The sequence below is a fragment of the Mesoplodon densirostris genome, chromosome 10, assembly GCF_025265405.1.
Source record: "Mesoplodon densirostris isolate mMesDen1 chromosome 10, mMesDen1 primary haplotype, whole genome shotgun sequence".
In the NCBI taxonomy this organism is placed as follows: domain Eukaryota; kingdom Metazoa; phylum Chordata; class Mammalia; order Artiodactyla; family Ziphiidae; genus Mesoplodon; species Mesoplodon densirostris.
The window spans coordinates 74,797,971-74,818,825 of NC_082670.1; the positions used below are offsets into that span (position 1 = coordinate 74,797,971).

Below are 20,855 nucleotides of genomic sequence, written 5' to 3' on the forward strand. Positions count from 1 at the left end.
TGGCTCGCCCGTGGTTCTCCTTCACTTCTTGGTGGCCAGTGCCTAACTTCCGTTAAAGAGTGCTGTCATCCATTAGCCCTCTTCCCCTCCGTGGGAGTTACCTGCAAGGGAGCAGATCCTATCGATGGGGTGCTGCAGCCCAAAGCCCTCCCCCCAATTCTGGCCTATTTATTTCATGCAGAGAGAACACATTTGGGCTGCTCCTGGCTTTTTGGGGTTGAGGGAAAACTGGAACAAAGCCAATGATTTTGATGAACTTTGAACTAAACCAGTACCAACAAATAAAAAATTTTTTGTGTGTGAAGCATCACACAGTATTGTTGACTTTTTTTAAATAAAACACCCAATTTCCTCAAACTCAAACTGAACTTACGTGCTTTTCAAAAAATTAAATTTAAGCAAAAATGTTTTTGAACCAAACTGCTCTTTCATCCTGTTTTATTTCCTTTATGTCTGTGTAGGGGAAATAATTTAGGTCTAAAGAAGACTGGCCTCTGCTGATAAAAATCAGTGGCTTATTTCTTCAACTTCCCCCTCCTCTTAGCCTGTTGGTGGGGGGTTTGTTTTCTTTTTTGATGAATTTCTGAGTCTTTTCTATAGAAGTCTGAGTCCTAGTGATTCCGTTGGCCTTGCTCACTGGAGGTTTTTGTGCTTGTTTGTGTTTGTTTTCTCTGTGCGTGTGTGTATAAATTTCAAAGCATTTAGCTTGTCTAAATTTCAGTTGTGTGGGTTTGGTTAAAATAAACAGTACTACAACCCAAGAAAAAGCTCCATCTCTAAATCAACATGATTTCCAGTGGCCCATTTATTTTATAGGGCATTTGAGAAATAACAGATTCCAGAGCAGACCGTGCGTCGTCCTTCTGCATCTGTGGCAGTCACGTTTGACCTGCGCTGCCATTTCAGGGCGATGGTTTGCTTCAGGCTAAGTGCTCTCTCTCCAGGAGTGTTGATTGAGCCAGGGCTCCCAGAGCTGGGGATGGCAGGGCCTGTAAACCCTGGTCAGTGTCAGGGTTCGGGGAGCTCTCTGCAGAGCGTGAGGCACGTGCCTGGCTCCTGGGTGAGGGGGTAGTTATGTAGGGGTTCCAGGGAGGGAGGCTGGCTGGTTTTGGGGAGTGAAGGTCAGCATGTGGGGAGATGAGCAGAAAGGGTGCTGTCACGTTTCTCTGAGCCCGAGCTGGGGCTCTGGAAGAAAATCAGGATGCAAGGGTAAACGGTGCTTTCTGCCCTGCCCCTCCCTTCCTGGTCCTGACTAGTAAGTGTCCAGCCTGCCATCTTCTGAGCCAGGAGGAGGAGGGATCGGGAATCCTTTGAAAAGAGCCCTGGGTTTGGAGCCTGGTTCAGAGCCCTTTGTCCTGTTTACCCGGCAGGTGACGTGGGAGCAGTAATGTCACCTTGATGAACCTCGGTTTGGGCCTTTGTGAGATGGGAGTGAAAATCCTGGTCCTGCCTGTGCCGTAGGAGGCAGTGAGGCCTGTGGGCAGCAAATGTAAAGACACTCCGAGGGCTCCAAACACACATCCCGATACCAAAGGGGTTCGCTCCGTTCCTGCCGGGGAAGAGGGCCATGGCCTGATGCGCTCCCCCGCCGGAAACCAAGTCAGCCCCCAGCCGTGCAGATGCAGACCCTCTGGAGCTGCTGGAGGTTGGCTGGGGCCCAGGGCCAACGTGCTCGTGGGTGAGGGGCTGCTCAGGGCGGTGAGGGCTCAGGCTGCGCCTGTCTCGGAGCTTCCGCTTGTCCTCTTCTTTGTGTCGCTCCATCTGTGTGAGCCCCGTGGAGGCAGGGAGGGAGCCGGGGGCAGCACCCCTTGTGACCCTTTCTTCGGAATGCTCTCAGCCCTTCTGCTTCTCGGCTGCCAGCACTAAGAGAGGGTTCCAGGCTGCTGCCCAGGGAGAGGAACAGGAAATGAGGAGGGGACCACTTCACAGCAGTTGGGTGTCCTGCATCCCTCTGAGCCATCGAGGAGCCTGGGGAGACTCAAGTTACCGCTATGGTCAAACTCAGCGCGGGGCAAGTGCTCTCTTGAGGGAGGACAGGGTGATGAGGTGGGGCCTGGGGAAGACAGACGGCAAGGTCTTCACCACATCCTGTGCGCCAGTTTCTCCGCCAAGGGCTTAGTCCTTCTACCAAAGGTCCCTGTTGTACCCCTCGAGGGAGTTGCTGCTTCCAAGGCTCCCAGTTCCCATTTTTGGTGGACTTGGACTATTAGAAAAATTTTCCTTCTGTTGTGCTGAAAGCAATCTTCTGAAACGTCCATCCACTCCCTGGGGCACACAGCGGGTCTGCCTCCTCTTTTCCATGGCAGCCCTTCCAGAGGTTGAGGACCAGGGATGTGGCTCTTCTGTGGCATCTCTTTTCCATCTGACCTCCTGTTTGCCCTTCCTCTGCCCTCTGCCCACCCTGCTTTTCTTTCCTGAACACTTAGGCAGGTAATGTTCACCTGGTAGGTGGTGTATCACCTGGCCCTGCAGGAAGGTCCATATTAGCTGAGAAGACAATGGTGGATGTGCCAGACCTAGGGGACCATGTGGAAAGGGTGGAGGTGGAAATGACCAGACTGTAAAATGGAGGGTGGTTGGAGGGGCAACAGTGTCAGGCTTCATAGTTGCTTTTCCAAATGGTATAAGAAAGTTGGGCATTGTATCAGGACCCTGTTATTTTTTTACTCGCATTTTTTTTTTTTTTTCTTTTTGCGGTATGCGGGCCTCTCACTGTCGTGGCCTCTCCCGTTGCGGAGCACAGGCTCCGGACGCGCAGGCCCAGCAGCCATGGCTCACGGGCCCAGCCGCTCCGCGGCATATGGGATCCTCCCAGATCGGGGCACGAACCCATATCCCCTGCATCGGCAGGCGGACTCTCAACCACTGCGCCACCAGGGAGGCCCTCGCATTTTTATTGATGTTAAATCTAGTCCATCACCCAGGGTTTACTGAATACCTTCTGACCTCCTCACCAGATTTCCTCTTTATATGATCTCATCTTCACACAGCACTCCTAGAAAACAAAGGTGATGGTGACTCTCTCTTATCAAACTTCTGTTGGTTCCCCATTGCCCACAGGGAAGCACGTCCCTTAGTTTGGGATTTAAGGCCCTTCCTGGACTGACTATAAGCTGATTTCTTTTTTATCCTTATCCATCCCTATGTTTACTCTCTTCCTCCTCGGCCTCCTGTGTGCCCATGTGGAGGTCCTTAGGAGGGTGGATTTAGGAGCTGGAGGGGCTTGTGTGACCACCTTCTCTGACCTCAGTTTCTGTGTAATGAGGGTGATGCCATCCTTGCCTCGCCGTTCACACTCTCCAGTGAGGATGACGTGTAAGGAATTGTGCCGGGCTCTGTTAAGGACACCGCTGAGGAGGCTGCAGGGAGAAGGCACGCATGCAGATTCATGGCTGGTGTCAATGAGGAGAGTGCTCTGGTGAGCACAAGGAGGGCAGAGCTCTTTGGCTGGGGTAGCCAGGGAAAGCTGGGTCTCGACAGGTGAGCTGGAATTGAAAGGCGGGAGAAGGCTGCTCAGGTGGACAGAGTTCTGTGGACAAAGGCTCACAGGGTTGGGGAAGCAAAGAGGAGTGTAGCCAAAGTGCAAGGGGTGCATTTATGAGAAGGGGAGATAAAGCTGGAATAGCAGGTCGGGGAAGGCTGGAAGGCCTTGAGTGCCGGGCCAGGGTGTTTGACCTTGATTCCTGAGGGCAGCAGTGAGGAACCCTGAGGCATTCTGAGCAGGACGACACCATGGTGGAGTCCAGGTGTGCAGTGCTGGTGACCAGCCAAGAGGGAGGCAGGCCCTGAGGAAATGCTCCAGCTACAGCCCCTCCAGCTGCCTCGATGGGTGAGGTGTGTGCAGACTGGCCAGCGTGAGACCCTGAGGAGTTGTCAGGTCCAGCTGGCAGGAAGATTCCTCCCTGAGAAATCGCTCCTTACAGGACATAGACCTGGAGGGAATCTAACAAGCTGAGACAGAAACTCTACCCCATAAGCCTGGAAGTGATTAGGGAAAATGGCAGGCTGGTGGTAGAGCCTGTTCCTGATGCTATCCACAGGCTCAGATGCATTCGTTTCAGGCTTCTGGCCAATCCCAGGAACTGTGGGCTTTCTGTCCTGGTGCTTTCTGGCCTCTTTAAGGAGTAGGGCTCGTTTTGTTGTGTGTTATGTCTTTTTGTACCTCATCTCCTGTGTGCCTGCTCGAAGAGGGGCTCTCTTGGAGGAGAGAGATGTGGAAAGAAAGAAATGGACAGCATTGTCCATTCCCACAAGGAGCCTGCAGTCTACCTGGTAAGCGGAAATGAATGTAAAACAACATAAATTTGCATTTGATTAGAGCGGTTACGTTTTCCAAACATTTTAACAAATTTTTTATTTGGAAGTAATTTCAAATATACAGAAAAGTTGCAAGAATAAGAATATCTTAGTAAGCAATCCAGGTACCCTTTATTCCAATTCACTTAATATTCTATTAATATTTTATCTTGCTTGCTTTTTAATTTGTCTATAAGGGGTGTGGACTGGTTTTTTAAAATATTTTAAAATTCCTTACTGTTTTTAGTTATTCGGGGGCTCACATCATCCCAGATTTGGCCCATGAGGTGCTTCTCATGCCCCCGTCATGTTTTGTTTTGTTTTTTAAGCACTTTCTTACTCTCTTAGTCCTGTGTCTACCCTGCCCCAGCCCTGGAATCAGCCATTTCTCCAAAGACTACTGGTCCTTTTAATGGGAAATGGTAATAGAGACCGAGATCTGGGTGCCAGGTATGCTCATAACTACTGGGTGTGGGGGCATCTTTGTTTCTAGATCTTTCCAACGGAGCTAGGAGGTATATGCATTTACATACACATACCTACCTTTATACGTGTAGTCATATGCATACATCTTTAGAAATCATGAGTTCACATCAGTATCCCCGTTGCAGTCCATCCCCATAGGGCTCTTTCTAATGGTCCCCTTCCCATCTTTCTATATCCGTCCTTCCACAGGGAGAACACTGGCTCCCAACTGCATTTACGCATTAACTCATTGGTGAAATCCTGTAATACGTCTAAAATAGTTTCAGCGTGGTTTCGTCCCTATCACTACACAAAACCAACGTGACTAAAAGGAGTTGAGCATTTGTCTGTGGCTCTGCCCTTACCCCAGTCCTGTCCAGGAGGGAGAGGATGCAGTCAAGTGTTCATAAACTACTTGAGCTAGTTTTGTCTTTCTCCTTCAGGGTGGTTATGGTATTCATGTGAAGTACAGTCAGATTCATTTGTTTCAGTTCACTTCCACTTTAGGGATATTTTCCCTCCTTCCCGTCCCTGTTGATTTAATTAAAAATTTAGTGTGTAAACCATTAACATGATTCTAAAAGTCAAAATTATAGAAAAAGTGTCACTCCTACTTCATCCCCTCAGCTCCCTTTGTCCTCATCCCTTATTTTGTGCTTTATCTTTCAGATACATCCTACAGTAGTGTTTGTTTCCTTATTTCCTCTTCTTTTGCATCCAAAGGGTAGCACAATATATGTGCTTTTTTGTTCAAGCACTTCTTAAAATCCTTTTTCTTTTTTTTTCCCCCTTCTGATCTGGAACAGGTAGGCTTCTATCACATGTGAGTTGTCAGATTTCTAGTCACTTGTGAAAGTCTGACGGTTTCTACCAATAGCTTTGTTAAATTAACTTTTATAATAGTGACTGTTACTTAATCCCTTAGTAATAGGCTTCTAGAATGATAAATTCTTAAGTGAAATGGAAAACTTTTTTTCATCATCCACTGAGGTTGATAAAGATTCAGTGGACTCAGGTGAGATTTCCTGGGATGCAAGGTTTGTTGTGATGGGAATGAGTTATTTTTCACTGAGCAGATAGTGGTGCAGGGTTGATGGGGCACTTGCTGGCTTATCAGGGTCACTCTGAGCCCACTTTGATCCCATGTGTCCTTTTGTGCTTCCCTCTATTCCGCTGGCATCATGTAGCTTAGAGCCCATTCATAGCGGTTTGCAATTTTTCTCCTTTTGGTACTTGAGAAACCTCCTCCAATTGCCTTTTATTATTCCCAGATTCAACAACTAAATGTTATACATTTGAACTTCACAATTGTACAGTGCTTTGTGATGTTCACAATAGCATCTTATTGAATGTCTGACTTAATCCCTGTGAGACAGGAGAACAGGTAGCATGTCTGTTTTGCAGGTGAAGAAACTGAAGCTCAGAAAAGGCAAGTGACAGAGTGGGGACTAGGGTCCAGGTCTTCTGACTTAGAGCCCAGAGTGGTCTGGGAGGACTGATGGGACAGCTGAGTTTATCACAAAGAGCCCACCTCCCTTCACCTCCGCCCTGTCTCAGAGCCAGCAGACGGAGATTTATGCCTTGTCGATCTCAGTTCTGTCCAAATCAGTAAATGTTACACACCTGCTAAGTATTAGGTCATTCAGAACTGTCTAAAATCAGTTCAGAGCGTTTATATTAACAGTTTTGTTACATGAACAGTTATAATAGTGATTACTATTTAAAATAAATGGGCTACAAGCCAGGACTTAACAGTGTTTTTTTGTTTTAAACATTTAAATATATATATATATATATATATATATTTATTTGTTTGGCTGCATCGAGTCTTAGTTGTGACACGTGGGTTCTTTCGTTGTGGTGTGTGGGATCTTTCGTTGTGGCGTGTGGGCTCTTCGTTGCAGCGTGTGGGCTCCAGAGCATGCGGGCTCAGTAGTTGCAGCGTGCAGGCTCTCTAGTTGTTCACTTTGGCTCTAGGGTGCGTGGGCTTAGTTGCCCTGCGGCATGTGGGATCTTAGTTCCCCGACCAGGGATTGAACCCACATCCGCTGCACTGGAAGGCAGATTCTTAACCACTGAACCATCAGGGAAGTCCCATCGGCAGCGTTTTTTATTCTCAGAAATTTTAGTCACAGTAGGATTTTACCTATGCGCGCTTTGCTGTGTCCCAACAACCAAGAATATGCAACAGTGATGCAGCTTGTTAGAGAGAGGGGTTTTGTATTTCTAATGTAAAAAACTTAATGAAATATGATATTAAAGCAAAATCCCCTGTGAAACTTAAGGGTGACTCTTTTGCTATCATAGTAATTTTCTTTTTCAAGAACTCAGATGATATATGTAACCAAAATAAGAATACCCTGTCTGTATATAATCATGTGAATTGAATACTCTCAGTTCAGAGTCAAAATATGCAGAAAGATTTGTGCTGGGATACTTTTGGTAAGCAATAGAATTGAAGGCCCACAGACTTGGTCTTTATAGTGTATTTAAGAGAATAGATTACATGATGCATTTTCATATTGACATGTGACACTCCAAGGCCTCCACTTGTTCAAGAATGAGATTCTGGTTCAGGTGTGACATTTTCAAAGTTCAGATTCATTTGGTGGACCTACCCTGGACTGAGTTATGCATGGCCGGTATCTCAGGAAGCCAAGGCTGAGAAGCCCCACATCATTCTCAGGGTATGGTTCATGTGAGCAGCAAGATACTGCCTGCAAAGCCCTTTCTATTTTGAGAGGGAAGGTGTTCTCCCCAGGAGGAAAGGTCCTGGGCTGAGAGTGCAGAAAGCTTCTCTGGTCCTTGATAGGCTTCGGCTCCCCACGCAAACCCCCTGGAGTCAGCTCCCCCGCGAGCCGGGCTCGGGATGCCCCACAGCCTTGCCGCCTTGTCACTTGCCAGTGGGTGAAGTGGGACAGACCAGCCCTAACAGAGCCAAGGACAGATCCCAGGGCATCTGCAACCTGGGTGATATGGTTGAAGGACGATGAGGTTGTCCTTTCTCACAGGGCGGGGGGAGAGGGTGGCAGCTTGGTGAGGATTCCGGTTTTTACCTGAAGCATCAGTGTCACTGGGTGTTCAAGTGTCTATTCAGCCCATCGACAGTCCGGAGTTGGGGGGTGGGGAGAGATAGTAGAGGTTAGCTTTTTAGGTAAGCAGGTCACCTCCCCTTCGTCGCTTGGCTTGGGCTGGGTTGGGTTAATGAGGTCCCTGCAAGGGAGATGTGCTGGCTTTGGGCTGGAAGGAAGGCAGACGTAGAGTCCGTCAGCATTCAGGGGTCTGTGTGTAGACACTGCACTGCCTGTCATCTCATCTGCTTTCTTAGCTGCTTTTTAATCATACTTCCTAAATCCATAACACACACAACTTGGCTCCTGTAACAGTTCACGGTTGGAAACGCAGATGGTTCCTTGTATATGAGAATTGGGTAATCATCCACCTGACCTCCTGACTTGCCTGAGCAAATGTGGGATTCTGTATATACGCAGAGATCCAGGCTTGCAGACGGGAAAGGTAGAGTAAACAATGAACAGTTGGGAACATTTCCATGTCTGCCAGAGCCTTTCCAGGGCAGGTGTTCCCATAAATGGGCAACAAATCATACTGCCTTTTCCCCTTCTATAGGGAGGACTTCTGGGGAAAAGATCATGGCAAGAAGCGAGGGTTAAGAAAGATAGCAGTGCTTCATGGGTGCTCCGTTTCCTGTCTGGGAAGGGGGAACGGGGCTGTGAGGTGGGTCTGCTCTGACCCTGTCCACTGCTCTGGCCAGAACTGCAGTGGGTGGGGAGCTGCGGTCTCAGGACTCTTGGTTTGGACAAAGGGACCAATACCCATTAGGAACACTGAGTGTTCCCTCAACGTATGGAAGAAGCCCTCTGTGACCACAGCTTGGCCCTCGTGAATCCTTTCTCTCTCAAGCGTGATGCCAGCTATCTGAGGAGACTCTGGGGAGGTGGGACATCTCTGAGTCCAGGCCCCTGGTGGGGGGCCACGGGCCTGCCGTGATGGGCAGCTCGTGGTGTTTGGGGACTCGGCTTGTTGGGAGCACAGAGCTCCTGAAGGGAGTTCGTTTTCTGAGGGATGGTGCATGTGCATTGGTGTGGTCTCTGCAACTCTGATCCCCCACAGTCTTGCTTGGGAAGGCACTGTCGTGTGTCCTGTCCACGTGTGTGGCCCCTGTTGCTGTGCTCATGTGGCTGTACTCGGTGCCGTGTGTCCTGCTGCAACACTGTTGTGCAGCAGGGTAGACGGCTCTCGGCGTGGGTACCCGGCGACGTCCTGACCTGTGCCTGTTCTCTTTGCCTCCCCCAGAGAATTCTCAAAGGAAAGGGAGAAGGCGAAAGCACGGGGAGACTTCCAGAAGCTGCGGGAGAAGCAGCAGCTGGAAGAGGATCTCAAGGGCTACTTGGATTGGATCACCCAAGCAGAAGATATTGATCCCGAGAACGAAGAAGAAGGAGGAGAGGAAAGCAAACGAAATAGTAGGTGGCGCCCCTCCTACTCGGGACCAGACAGAGCCTGTGTGCCCTTCAGATGCCTGCCCACGCAGGTGTCTCTCCCTCTCACCCGGTCTGAGACTGAGGCCTCCTCCCAGCCCTCCGGTTCCCTGGCCTGCACATCAGCGAGAGCCGTGCATTTACACCGAGTCTGGATTTCTGCCTGGGGTGTGGGCTTTAGATACGTATCTCGTCTTGTGGCTTTATGGTCGGGGGGTGGTCAGCCGGTTGTGCCGTTTGCCCCTCTGGAATGGAGTAAGCCCCTTCTCTGCAGCAGGGGTGCAGTAAGACACCCTTGCACCAGAGGAGACGGAGTTGTGCTTCCTCCAGTTCAGAGCGAGTTATTGGAAGGGGCCTTGAGAAGCAGGGCACCTTCGTCCCTTCTGCTCCTTGAAGTGGCTGCCACCTGCACCAGCCAGGGGACACCACATGCTTAGCCCATCACCAGCCAGGAAGACAGCAATTCACCGTTTAGGGCGGCGTTAGGAGGCATGTGAGTCAGCGGGGCCGCTCCGGAGCCCACCCAGCCGGTACCCCACACGGGGACACCAGGCATTGCTTGGTCCACCACTGGAATTCATTGTCATTGTCAACCAAAGCGTCTCTTTCATCATATGCCTTTCTTGCTCTTCCTCTTCCTGAGGCCATCTGTGCCTCCGGTAAAAGTGGAAATTGAAGTTCGGCAGCGGAGTTGACTAAGGTGTTTGTGATGTGTTTCAAATCTAGACTAGTTGATAGTAAAGACCGAGGGCGCTGGTCCATTGAGAGGCCTGGGGACGCAGGTTAGGCCCCGCCCCGTGGAAGATGGCTGGGTAGGCCCCCGCGGAGTGGAGCTCCTCCAACTTCATACAGTCAGCCCTTCGTTCAGCAAAGCTGGGTGCGGGATGCCGGGCGGACTCGTGCCGGGGGAGGACGTGGTTTGCTCCTTCTGGGGAGGGCGGGCCCGCACACAGGTGAATGCGGCACGAGGGCACGGAGATGCGGGTCGGGCGAGGGGGCAGGCAGTGTGTCCAGAGGAGGAAGGGATGGCCTAGGGGTCTAGGGCATAGCTGTGGGCTCGTGGGACCTGGGCCTTGAAGGACAAATGGACCTGAGATATGTCAGGAAAAGCAATCTGAGTCGAGGCAGTGGTGTGAGAAGGACGTGGAGGTGGGCAGGCAAAGGCTCGGGGAGGCTGTGATGGGCTCTTCCTTCAGCCAGAGCCCCGAGGGTGTGCAGGTGAGGGTGGGACGAAGCAGGGAGGGTGGCCGAGTGGAAGCAGAGGCTGAGACCCAGGGTGGAGGGGATTCTTGACCAAGACGGCCTTCGCGATTCTCCAAGCCTGGGACTCAGTGAGTCTGTGTTTCCATGGAGAGTATTTCCTGTCATCGGGGATGTGCACTTGACTCAGTCCTGTGTGCTAATGGTGGGGGGAGGCCGGTGCATGCAGGCCCCCTGCCTCCCAGGCTGCATGACTGCCTCCTCAAGGAAAGCTGGGGGTCGCCCCCCAAGGCCGAGGGAACTGGGGAGATCTCTAGACTAGGTTTGTCGACTATGGGATGAGAGTTTCTAAGTGGACGTTCGTGTGAGTTCCACACCCGTGACGTGACCGCTTTGTGATGAGGTGTTAGGAGTGTCCGCATGTCTTCGGCGCAGCTCTGTCTGGGGCGTTCGCACCAGAATCCCATGGCCTTCTCGGCTTCTGCCCCTGCAGCATGGCCAGCACAAGCCCGCAGCTCAGGGCTGCCTGCCCCCCTCTTTCCCTCTTCGTTCCCAAGCTGCGGTGTTGACGCTGCCCCGCAGAGGACCCCCAGCCCCCGGCCCTGCTCTCCTAAGCCCAGCCCGTCACCTGTTCTGTGTAAACGGGCAAAGGTCTCGTCCTTTCTCTGGAGCAGAGCACGTTGCCCTGCCAGCGTGGGCGTGTCCTGTAGGGGCTGAGCAGGGCCCTCTTCTGTGGGTGGATGTCCTTTCGTCTCCTCATTGCTCCCCCTCTAGAAACAGACAGGGGGCTACCTTAGCGGAGCCAACATCAGTTGTGCTAGAACTGTTTCTGTGGCCCGTGATTTGAGGAGTAGGGATTTTTGCTGGACTTGAGCCATTGTCTCCCAGTCATCCTGAGGGTCCACTCTTGTGTCCTAGCCCATTTCCTGTGTCCTGCCCCTGCCTGTAAGGGAACGTCTAATGGCAAAATCAGTGCCTCTACCTTTGGAGACCTTGCTGTGGTACCTTAGTGTGAGACAGAGTAGAGAAACTGGCATCTTAACCCAGGGCCTGCTGTCCACTGTGGGAGCCCAGAAGGGCTCGGGGGTGCGGGCTGTGGGGGAAGCAGGGAAGGCCCCGCGGAGAGGCCGTGTCCCTGTTGCGCTCTGAGGGATGAGCAGCCTTTGGCTGTGGAAGGTTGGCGGCGGGGGAGTGCTTTTCAGGCTGAGGAAATGGCATAAACAAGGTGCAGAGGTACACATGTTCAAAACCCTTAAGTGCCTTACTTAGTAAAGTAATCAAGGAAAGAAATAAAGCCCCCTTAAAAGTTGCAGAGCCTCAGAATTTACTGTGCAACCGGTGCTCCAGTGCCCAGAAAGCTGCGCCGTGTCTCAGGGACGTCAGCATCATGGCTTCTGCTCTGCGCAGTGATGTACAAGTGAACGTGCAGGACCAGCTCGGTGCTTGGTCCAGAATGGCACCTCCCTCCAGTGTCCCCTGGCTTTTCATCGGCTCCTTTGCCAGGTGCTGGGGTGTCCTGTGGAGCGAGGCTTACAGTATTTCCCCAGTTGTCAGAGTCCCAGAGCCTTGACGGATGACGGTTGGAAATGAAGATGTATATCCCAGGCTGTGGGAACCATGTTGAGGTTTAACTGATTTGAGAAGAGACCCCAAGCCTCCTTCCAAGGAGCACATTCCCCGCAGCTCAGACCTTCTGGAGGAGCAGTGCTGCCAGGGTTTCCCTGGGGCCTCCCGTGGCTGCCAACCGTTTCCTCCTTGCCACAGCCAGAAACACAGGGGAGAATGGCTCACCTCGGCCCACGTGGTCCTCCTCACCAGCGAACAGTGGCTGACTTACCACCTGCACACACCAGGCCTGGTCTCTGTCACCTGTTGGCAGGCAGTGAAGCGTGGGCATCACCACTGTCCTCCCCGAGTGTGTGAGACTCACCCCCGACCCCAGCCCTGCCCTGCATTCTCTCTGGAGAACAGGTGGGGCACTCCTTCGGGCTCCTGACTGTGTCCACACTGCCTCAGGATGCTAACTCCATCCACTGTCCTTTTCAGTTGGGTCATGGATGCATTGGGACAGTTTCCTCCCAGACATGGAGGAATTAAGTGACAGTGTGAGAAGAAGCCTCCCTGATGGCTGAGGCTCAGCCTAGACAAAGGGGACTCTTGGGAGCCATTAATAACAGCAGGTGTCATAAGCCCAACAAAGGCAGCGGTGGGGCCAGGAGGCACGTTGATGTCCCTTCTCTGGAGTTGGCTGCAATTGAGTTTGGTGACTTGGAATTTGGACTGGAGTATTAGGCACATCACCCAACATCTCTGAGCCCCAGTTTCCTTGCCTGCAGGAAGGGGCAAAAGCTATTTGCCCACAGAGTTGTCATGAGGGTTAAATGTTCAATAACTGGTGAGAGTCATCATAGCTGTCACAGTACTTGCTGCTGCTGCTGTTGTCATTAAACTCCAAGAAAACTTGACCTAAACAGAATTCTTTTAGAGAAGTACTAGATCTCTACGCAACCTCAGGGTGAGGACCCCTTTTCGGATCATCCCTGTACTTTCGTGTTGAAGAACTATAAGGTTCTCAAGTATTGATGGAAAACAAATCTGTCGACTCGGTCACTTTTGAGATATGGTAGCACACAGCCTTCTGGCCCTTGAAGTCCATTTCTAGTTTGGTGATGCTTGGTGTCAGAGAACAGATGTCAAATCAGGTGCTTGGAGATGCACTCACATTACCTTTTCTCTCTGATCTACTGTCTGCATCTGCGATACCCAACTCTGGCTGCATTGGGTTGGCCAAAAGGTTTGTTTGTTTTTTTCTGTAAGATGGCTCTGGTAGCACTTAGTTGCCTTCAACTTCATTCAAAACAATTTTGTTAGATTGTATGTGACAGCTGTCATATCAGCATGCATTTAAAAAAAGACATCAAAATTGGTGAATTTTTGTGTAGCCATTTTAATATTGAAGATGGAAGAGAAAAGCAACATTTTCGGCATATTATGCTTTATTATTTCAAGTAAGGTAAAAATGCAACCGAAATGCAAAAAAAAGATTTGTGCAGTGTATGGAGAAGGTGCTGTGACCGATCGAATGTGTCAAAAGTGGTTTGTGAAGTTTCACGCTGGAGATTTCCTGCTGGACGATGCTCCACGGTCAGGTAGACCATGAAGTTGAAGTTGGTAGTGATCAAATTGAGACATTAATTGAGAACAATCAACGTTATACCACGCTGGAGATAGCCAACATACTCAAAATATCCAAATCAAACATTGAAAATCATTTGCACCAGCTTGGTATGTTAATTGCTCTGATGTTTGGGTTCCACATAAGCGAAAAAAACCTTCTTGACCGTATTTCCACATGAGATTCTCTACTTAAACGTAATGAAAACGTTCTGTTTTTAAAACAAATTGTGATGGGCGATGAAAAGTGGATACTGTACAATAATGTGGAACAGAAGAGATCGTGGGGCAAGGGAAATGAACCACCACCAACCACACCAAAGGCCGGTCTTCATCCAAAGAAGGTGATGTTGTGTATATGGTGGGATTGGAAGGGAATCCTCTGTTAGGAGCTCCTTCTGGAAAACCAAATGGTTAATTCCAACAAGTACTGCTCCGAATTAGACCAACTGAAAGCAGCACTTGATGAACAGCGTCCAGAATTAATCAACAGAAAACGCATAATCTTCCATCAGGATAATGCAAGACCGCATGTTTCTTTGATGACCAGGCAAAAACTGTTACAGCTTGGCTGGGAAGTTCTGATTCACCCACTGTATTCAGCAGACATTGCACCTTCGGATTTCCGTTCATTTAGGTCTTTACAAAATTCTCTTAATGGAAAAAATTTCAATTCCCTGGAAGACTGTTAAAAGGCACCTGGAACAGTTCTTTGCTCAAAAAGATAAAAAGTTTTGGGAAGATGGAATTATGAAGTTGCCTGAAAAATGGCAGAAGGTAGTGGAACAAAAGGCTGAATACATTGTTCAATAAAGTTCTTGGTGAAAATGAAAAATGTGTCTTTTACTTTTACTTAAAAACCAAAGGCACTTTTTGGCCAACCCAATACGTGACAGTCACCTGGGGAGTGAGGATTCATCCTGGTGCCATGCCCCACCCCACACTGATTGACTGGTCTGTGATGGCACCCACGCATGGCTCCCTGGAGGTAGTGTGACACCAGGGTTGGGGACTCCTGAATGCCAGCACGCTGAATATCACACTTGGAAGAAGACAGAAGGAGAGACATTCCTTCCTTTATGCCTATCTGGTAGCTACGGTGACAGGTACCTCTGGCTTTGTGCGTCCACAGATTATGTACAACGCCATTTTCCTAAATTTCCTGATAGAAAGCTGGTGTTACACAATTAACTGAATGGACAAGATTCCCTTGGAAGTTAGTTCCTCAGAGTTTGGGAAATCTTCAAGGATAATTTATTTAACTTTTTGCTGAGCTTCAAGTTTCTTAAGAAACTCTGCCAAATCTCAAAGTGATGTTTTTAGACGTATGCAGCTGTTTCTGAGTTAACAATGGAGTTTTGCTGGGGCCATTAAAATCTGAAAGCCTAACATTCTATTTTAAACACTTCTCATTGTCAGCGATTAGTTTTTTTTAAAAAGATAGCATTAAAAATAATGAAATCCTTTTCAAGGAAGCTCATTCTAAAATTCTGGCCAGAAAAGCAAGGCATTTTACTGTGGGAACTATGAATGATCAATAATCCCTGGAAGGGGGAGTATTTGATGCCCAAAGAAAGAGAGGGGAGGATACCTGAAACTCCCAACTCTGACCACTGGGGAGAGCCTCTGTCTTCACTTCATCAGATCAGCTGTCCTGGAGGCTGTGAGCGCTGTTCCTGCCCGCCTCGCACTGGGAAGCTGCCCCCTCAGTGTACAAGGTTGTCAAAGCTGGCACCTCCCTTCTGCACATGCCACCTGGATGCCTTTTACTGCAGTGTTTGATTTGCGGGGTGGGCAGAAAACCAGAGATGCCATAGCTGTTTGCAAGCACAAAGCATGGGAATGTGTTGGTCCTGTTTAAAAGGTTGTGTCTTCAAATTTTGATTGATAAAACTGCTTTCATCACAGTCAAACCACCTCAGGGCGCAAGTTCAAAATGGAAAACATTCAAGTAAAAGCCGGAAAGCAAACAGCAGCAGTTAGAGCTGCATATGGTAAACATGCATCCAGGACACCTGCCCTCTCTGGAGAGGCCCCAGGGCTGGAGTTACGGGAGACACCCGCTCCCCTGGGTGGTACTGGGAGCCGTCGTCTGCCCGGGGCTGGCCTCACAGGAGCTGGTGAGAGACGGACTTGGGGATGGTTGCCCCACCATGATGAGGAAGGCGGGCACTCCAGCCAGGTTTGTGGAGTCCCGACTCAGGGTGGTGTTTGTTTTTAATATACTTGAATTACATAAGCAATGTTTGCCCACTGTAAGGAATTCATATAATATCAAAGTTTAGAAAATAAGACCATTCTCTCATCCCTCTTCTTAGAGGGAAGCAGGTGTGGCAGTGGGGGCCTGTTCTTTCCAGCCTCATCTGTGCACATGAGAACCTGCATTTACACAGACAGCACGCTCACTGGTCCCCACCGTTAGATCGCCCAGCACGGATGGTCCTGTAACTTGCCTCTTTCACTGAACCGTGTGCCGTAGACGTCTCCCTGTGTTTTTTTTTTTTTTTTTTTTTGCTGTACGTGGGCCTCTCACTGCTGTGGCCTCTCCCGTTGCGGAGCACAGGCTCCGGACACACAGGCCCCGCGGCCATGGCTCGCGGGCCCAGCCGCTCCGCGGCATGTGGGATCCTCCGGGATCGGGGCACGAACCCGTGTCCCCTGCATCGGCAGGCGGACTCTCAACCACTGCGCCACCAGGGAGGCCCTCCCTGTGTTTTTTTAAACAACATTTTGGCTATTTTCAGTAAGTGGCCAGTTTAAATCTGCAAGGGACTGGATTATCTATAGAGCACATGGAGTCTACAGCAGTTGTCAGAGTTGCAGTTTTACGCTTGTTTGTGTGATTGTCTGGTTGCTGTCTTCCTCTGCCACGAGACTGGGAGCTCCGTGGGGGCAGGAATGGGGTCTGCTTCTATTCTGCACGGGGTGGCTGGCCCCTGGCACAGTCTTTGTCACACGTACAAGCTCGCAGTGGTTACTTGTTGAATGAAATAGCACCAGATAATCTCTATCACATGCTTCCTTTGTGCCAGACACTGTTCTAAAGGCAGTGGGTACGTGAGTCTGTTATTCCTCACACAGCTCTGAGACCAGAACTTGACAGAGGGGGAAGACGAAGCACAAGAGAGTAAGCAGCCTCTCAGGGCCGCATGCCTGCTAAGTGGCAGAGCTGGGATTCCAGCCAAGGTTTTGCCACAGTCTGCATGTTCGCCGCCACTTATTCCCCCAAACGCAGCAGTTGTGTGACCACCGGTGCCCTTCGTCCCATGGGAGCGATTACCAGAAAGGGTTTTGCTGGGTCCCAGAGGAGGCCCATTTCAGAAATGTACGTGTTATGCCGAGTGGCACCACTTCCCATTCCCACCAGTCGTGCGTGCAAGTTTCTCCCGTGCCCTTGCCCACCCGCCATTCCTTCCACTGCCCTTGCACTGCCCAGGGGCGTGTGGCCTCTGCTCCAGAGTGGCCATTGTATCACAGAGCTGGATGGGGCTGGAGACCCTAGAATCATTTTCTTGTGAGCCAGTGGCCACAGGGGAGTTGTCATGGTTGACTACGCCTCGCCAATGCTTGTATCACTATATTTCACCCTATTTACAATTCACCTCTTAGAACGACTCTGTGATGTGCAGGTCCAACTGTTATTAACATCTTACAAGTGAAGAAACTAAGGTTGAGCACCATCAGGTACCACATCCACAGTCATTCAGCCAGTAAGTGGCAGGGTTGGGGTTAGACCTGGTCTGTCCAGGTCCAGAGGCCACCACTTGAACCCCTAGTGTCCTGCTTTATATAGTGATGCTGGCTGGACTCACAGAGCCGGTCAGCACCCAAGACTCCTGCTGAAGTGCCCTCTCCCTAACACCTTTCCTACAGGGGAAGCCAGACCTTGGGAACCTTTGTCCAGAGTGGGTTAGTTGGTTGTTTATTTAGGACAGGTTTTTGCAGGCAGGCGTTCTGTATACTAGCTACAGAAGGTGCACGTCCGCTCTCCCCGTCAGATCCTGAACTGTAGGTTTCTCCGTGCAAGGAGGGTAGTTTTGGGGTTTGTGTATCAGAGCCCGTGGATGGGGCCACCTCTGGCATCCTCGGGCCTGCTGGCATTGCTGTTGCTGCTCTCTACTGAAGCATAATGGAATTGCCTGTGTTCCACCCAAGGGGTCACATTGGCTGACTTACTAAAAGAGGATAAGAAGAAAAGGAGGTTTCGCTGCTTTCGCCAACGCAGGGCTAAAGATCACGGTAAAATGCTGAGATTGAACTTTCTCTTTGGGAGACTCTTCTCCCCAGACTTCTGGCGCCTTTTCCTTACACATGGGCATGGTGTGAGGTGCATGTGCTGTGTGCTGTGTTTGTAAGATGCCTATGTTTTCATTTGATTTCTTTGAAACTTGGCCGTGTTGTTTTCCTCTTGTCTTTCCCCCAGATGTGTGTCTTAGCCAACATAGCATTGCAGTTTCCTCTGTTTGAACTGTACCTTTTAAAGAAGCAGCTGAACCAACTCAGAAAATTTATTTAATTCCGCACGAATATTCTTAGACTGGAAGACAGACTTTTTAAACACTTTCCCCCAAATGATGGTTTTTAATCTAAACTGTTTGGAAATTCCAATGATGTTATTTGATTGATTTTTTTCTTTTCCAGGTTACATGTTTCACATGGCCTCTGGGTCTTCCAATCTCTGGCTGGTTTGCCCAGGACCAGGCTAAAGCTAGTAGTGTCAGTTTCGAGAATGAAGTTAAAAGCAGACTTCTAGGATGCTACGATTTGGGGGCCCTTGCTTTTACAAGTGGGAATGGGGAAAGGGCTTATGTAGGAAACAGTTGAGTATCTATCTGTGCTCTAGACTAATGCTTATCATAGTCCCTCATCAGAAGCCCTGGGGTTGGCATCAGGACCATCCCCATGCAGGGCAGTTATGCAAACAACTGGTGTCCTGCCCTGCCTGCCCGAACCACCCCTGTGGTCCCACAGCAGCACAAGGCTTTGCCTGTGCACACCTGGTTAGTGTCACCGAGGTCGGCCCTGGCCAGACAACTTTGGAGGAGTCTGTGTGAGAAGATTCAGACTTAGGGACACAAAGCCAGCCGCCAGGAGAGCAGAGGGTTTACGTTGCCCTGTTTGCTGAAGAGTGGTCTCAGCCATTCATGGGAATGCTGAGCGCAGCGGTGATGGGAACTGGACTTGAGCAAGTCCTGGATGGTCCAAATGAAGGTTGTATTAGATTCCTACTCTCTTCAGAAGGCCCGAAAGTGGAAAGGGACACCGAGTATGAGATATGAGCCCTTCGTCACTCTGAGAGCATGTGGTGGCCCCGAGAGGAGGAACTTGCCTGAGATTGGGAGCAGGTCTGGGGGCAGAGACAGAGCTGACTCTCGCAGCTTTAGTGCCTGCAGAGGTTTGTGAAGAAGCTTGGTGCGGCTCTGAAGGCCCCCGCAGGAAAAGTGGGCTTCAGCTAAGCAGGAAATATTGTGATGGCCATGAGAAATACGTTTTCAAAGACTGACGCCTACAAGCTCCGGTGGGTTGTCATGAGCAGATGAGTGGTTCCCGTCCTAGGGGAGCAGAGACCCCTCCTTGGGCACATAGGTGCCCACCCTCCTTAGCGGGGGCTTGGGCCTCGTGGCTTTTCAAGGATTCTTGAGGCTTCTGGGTGAGCCTTGAGATCTTCAGGAAGAGGAAGCAGCCTAATGTTTTCAGGAAACTTTCTGTATTTTGTTGGGGTCGGGGGGTCTTTTATTTACTGAGCTACCTAGGAACCCTAAAGAAGGCCCCTGACATGACTGGTGGTGCTAGTGGGGTTGAGGCCCTTGTCGGGATGCTGTGCTCCCCATGTCACTGGTCATACAGAAATAGTTACTGATCAGGGCATGATTCTTGCTTTAGACACAGAAACCTTGGTCTGGCCTTGACCCACATTCTCCAACACGAGTCTGGCTTCTTTACAGCAACAAGACTCCGTTACCCTGTGACGGCTGAGCGTGTCACCACTAGCAAGCACAGGCAAATTCCTCCAGGGGATGTCATGGCACTGCTCGTGCTTGTCATGAAAATAAGATAAAAACACAAGATCTTGGCTTTGGAGCCCCTGTCCCCAAGGAAGGCAGCCATGACCCTGCCACTGCTCAGTTGTCTAACCTCACCACCACCCCCGCCTTTGAAAGGGAAGAGTGAGAAGCTTTAGGCTGCTGGGGCGTGGAGGAAAGCGCTGGAAGAGACCCGTGAGAGTGCAAGAAAGCCTGTCCCGTGGAGAACAGGGGAGCGAGGGTCCTAGAGGCCCAGGACACGTGTGAGCGAGACTGTCCCAAGAGGAGGCTGGCGCGCTCCAGGCTCACTTGGCAAGGGTCCCCGTGGTTCCTGGCCCCGTGGCTGGCAGAGGTCTCTCGGGGTCTGCTCCCTCCTCTGCCGCCCCACTCTCCAGGGCACTCTGCCAGGAGGTGACTTGGACCCAGTTCTCATGGGCCAACTGCTGGCCTCCTGGCCACCCTCCTGAGGGGTGGGCAGCAGCTTCCCAGTACTGCTCGTGTCTTGCTTTCCTTGCCGGGCTGTGGGGGAATGCAAGGGAAACCCCCTTGGTGCTGGGAGTAAAAACAGCCTGTGGGTGTTTCCCCTTTACAGCAGTTCTGTCAGGTTCCAGGTAAATTGGTCTTAGAGGTGCAGTTGCCCAACAGCTCATTTATAGATTCGGTAACTAAGCCCTGAGAGGAAAGGGGACTTGTCCCCGTACCACCGATGACAGAGACCAAGCTTCTCTGACATCTGTCCTAGAGGCTTTGGGCTCAGTAGCCTCCATCACTGAAGGAAGTTAGTCTGAGATCTTGCTGTGCCTGTTAGTGGTGAACATAATTTGGGGGCTGCCTATTTGGACCCACATAGAGGCTCATTCAGACCCCTGGGTGCACGTACCCATGCACGTGTGCGTGCGTGTATTTGTGTGTTGATTTCCCTCTGAATTCACAAGCCAGGCAGATACAGTGGAGAATTAACGTCGTCCTTCAGAGAGAAGGTAGATAGAGGAATGTTTACACGTTGGTGAAGATGGTGTTGTGCTAGCCTGAGAAACAGCGTGTTTCCCTGGTTTATTTTGTGTGGCATTACCCATGATAGCATCCAGGCCCTACAATTAGATCCTAAAGAGAAATAGTGTGACCCGCTATCCACAGAGAGTGCTCCTAGCGGGGGCCGAGCCCAGGCTGCCTGGGTGGCCCTGGCAACTTTCACTTG

General features: G+C 50.4%; 1 protein-coding gene across 3 annotated transcripts in view; it reads left to right on the forward strand.

Annotated features, from left to right (window-relative positions):
• Positions 1-20,855, forward strand: part of CACNA1D (calcium voltage-gated channel subunit alpha1 D) — a 322,894-nt gene that overhangs the window by 209,610 nt on the left and 92,429 nt on the right. For all 3 annotated transcript variants that reach the window (XM_060109148.1, XM_060109149.1, XM_060109147.1), the window contains exon 9: positions 9,076-9,245. In XM_060109148.1, the coding sequence (XP_059965131.1) occupies positions 9,076-9,245 (170 nt within the window). The remainder of the gene's footprint in view (positions 1-9,075; positions 9,246-20,855) is intronic.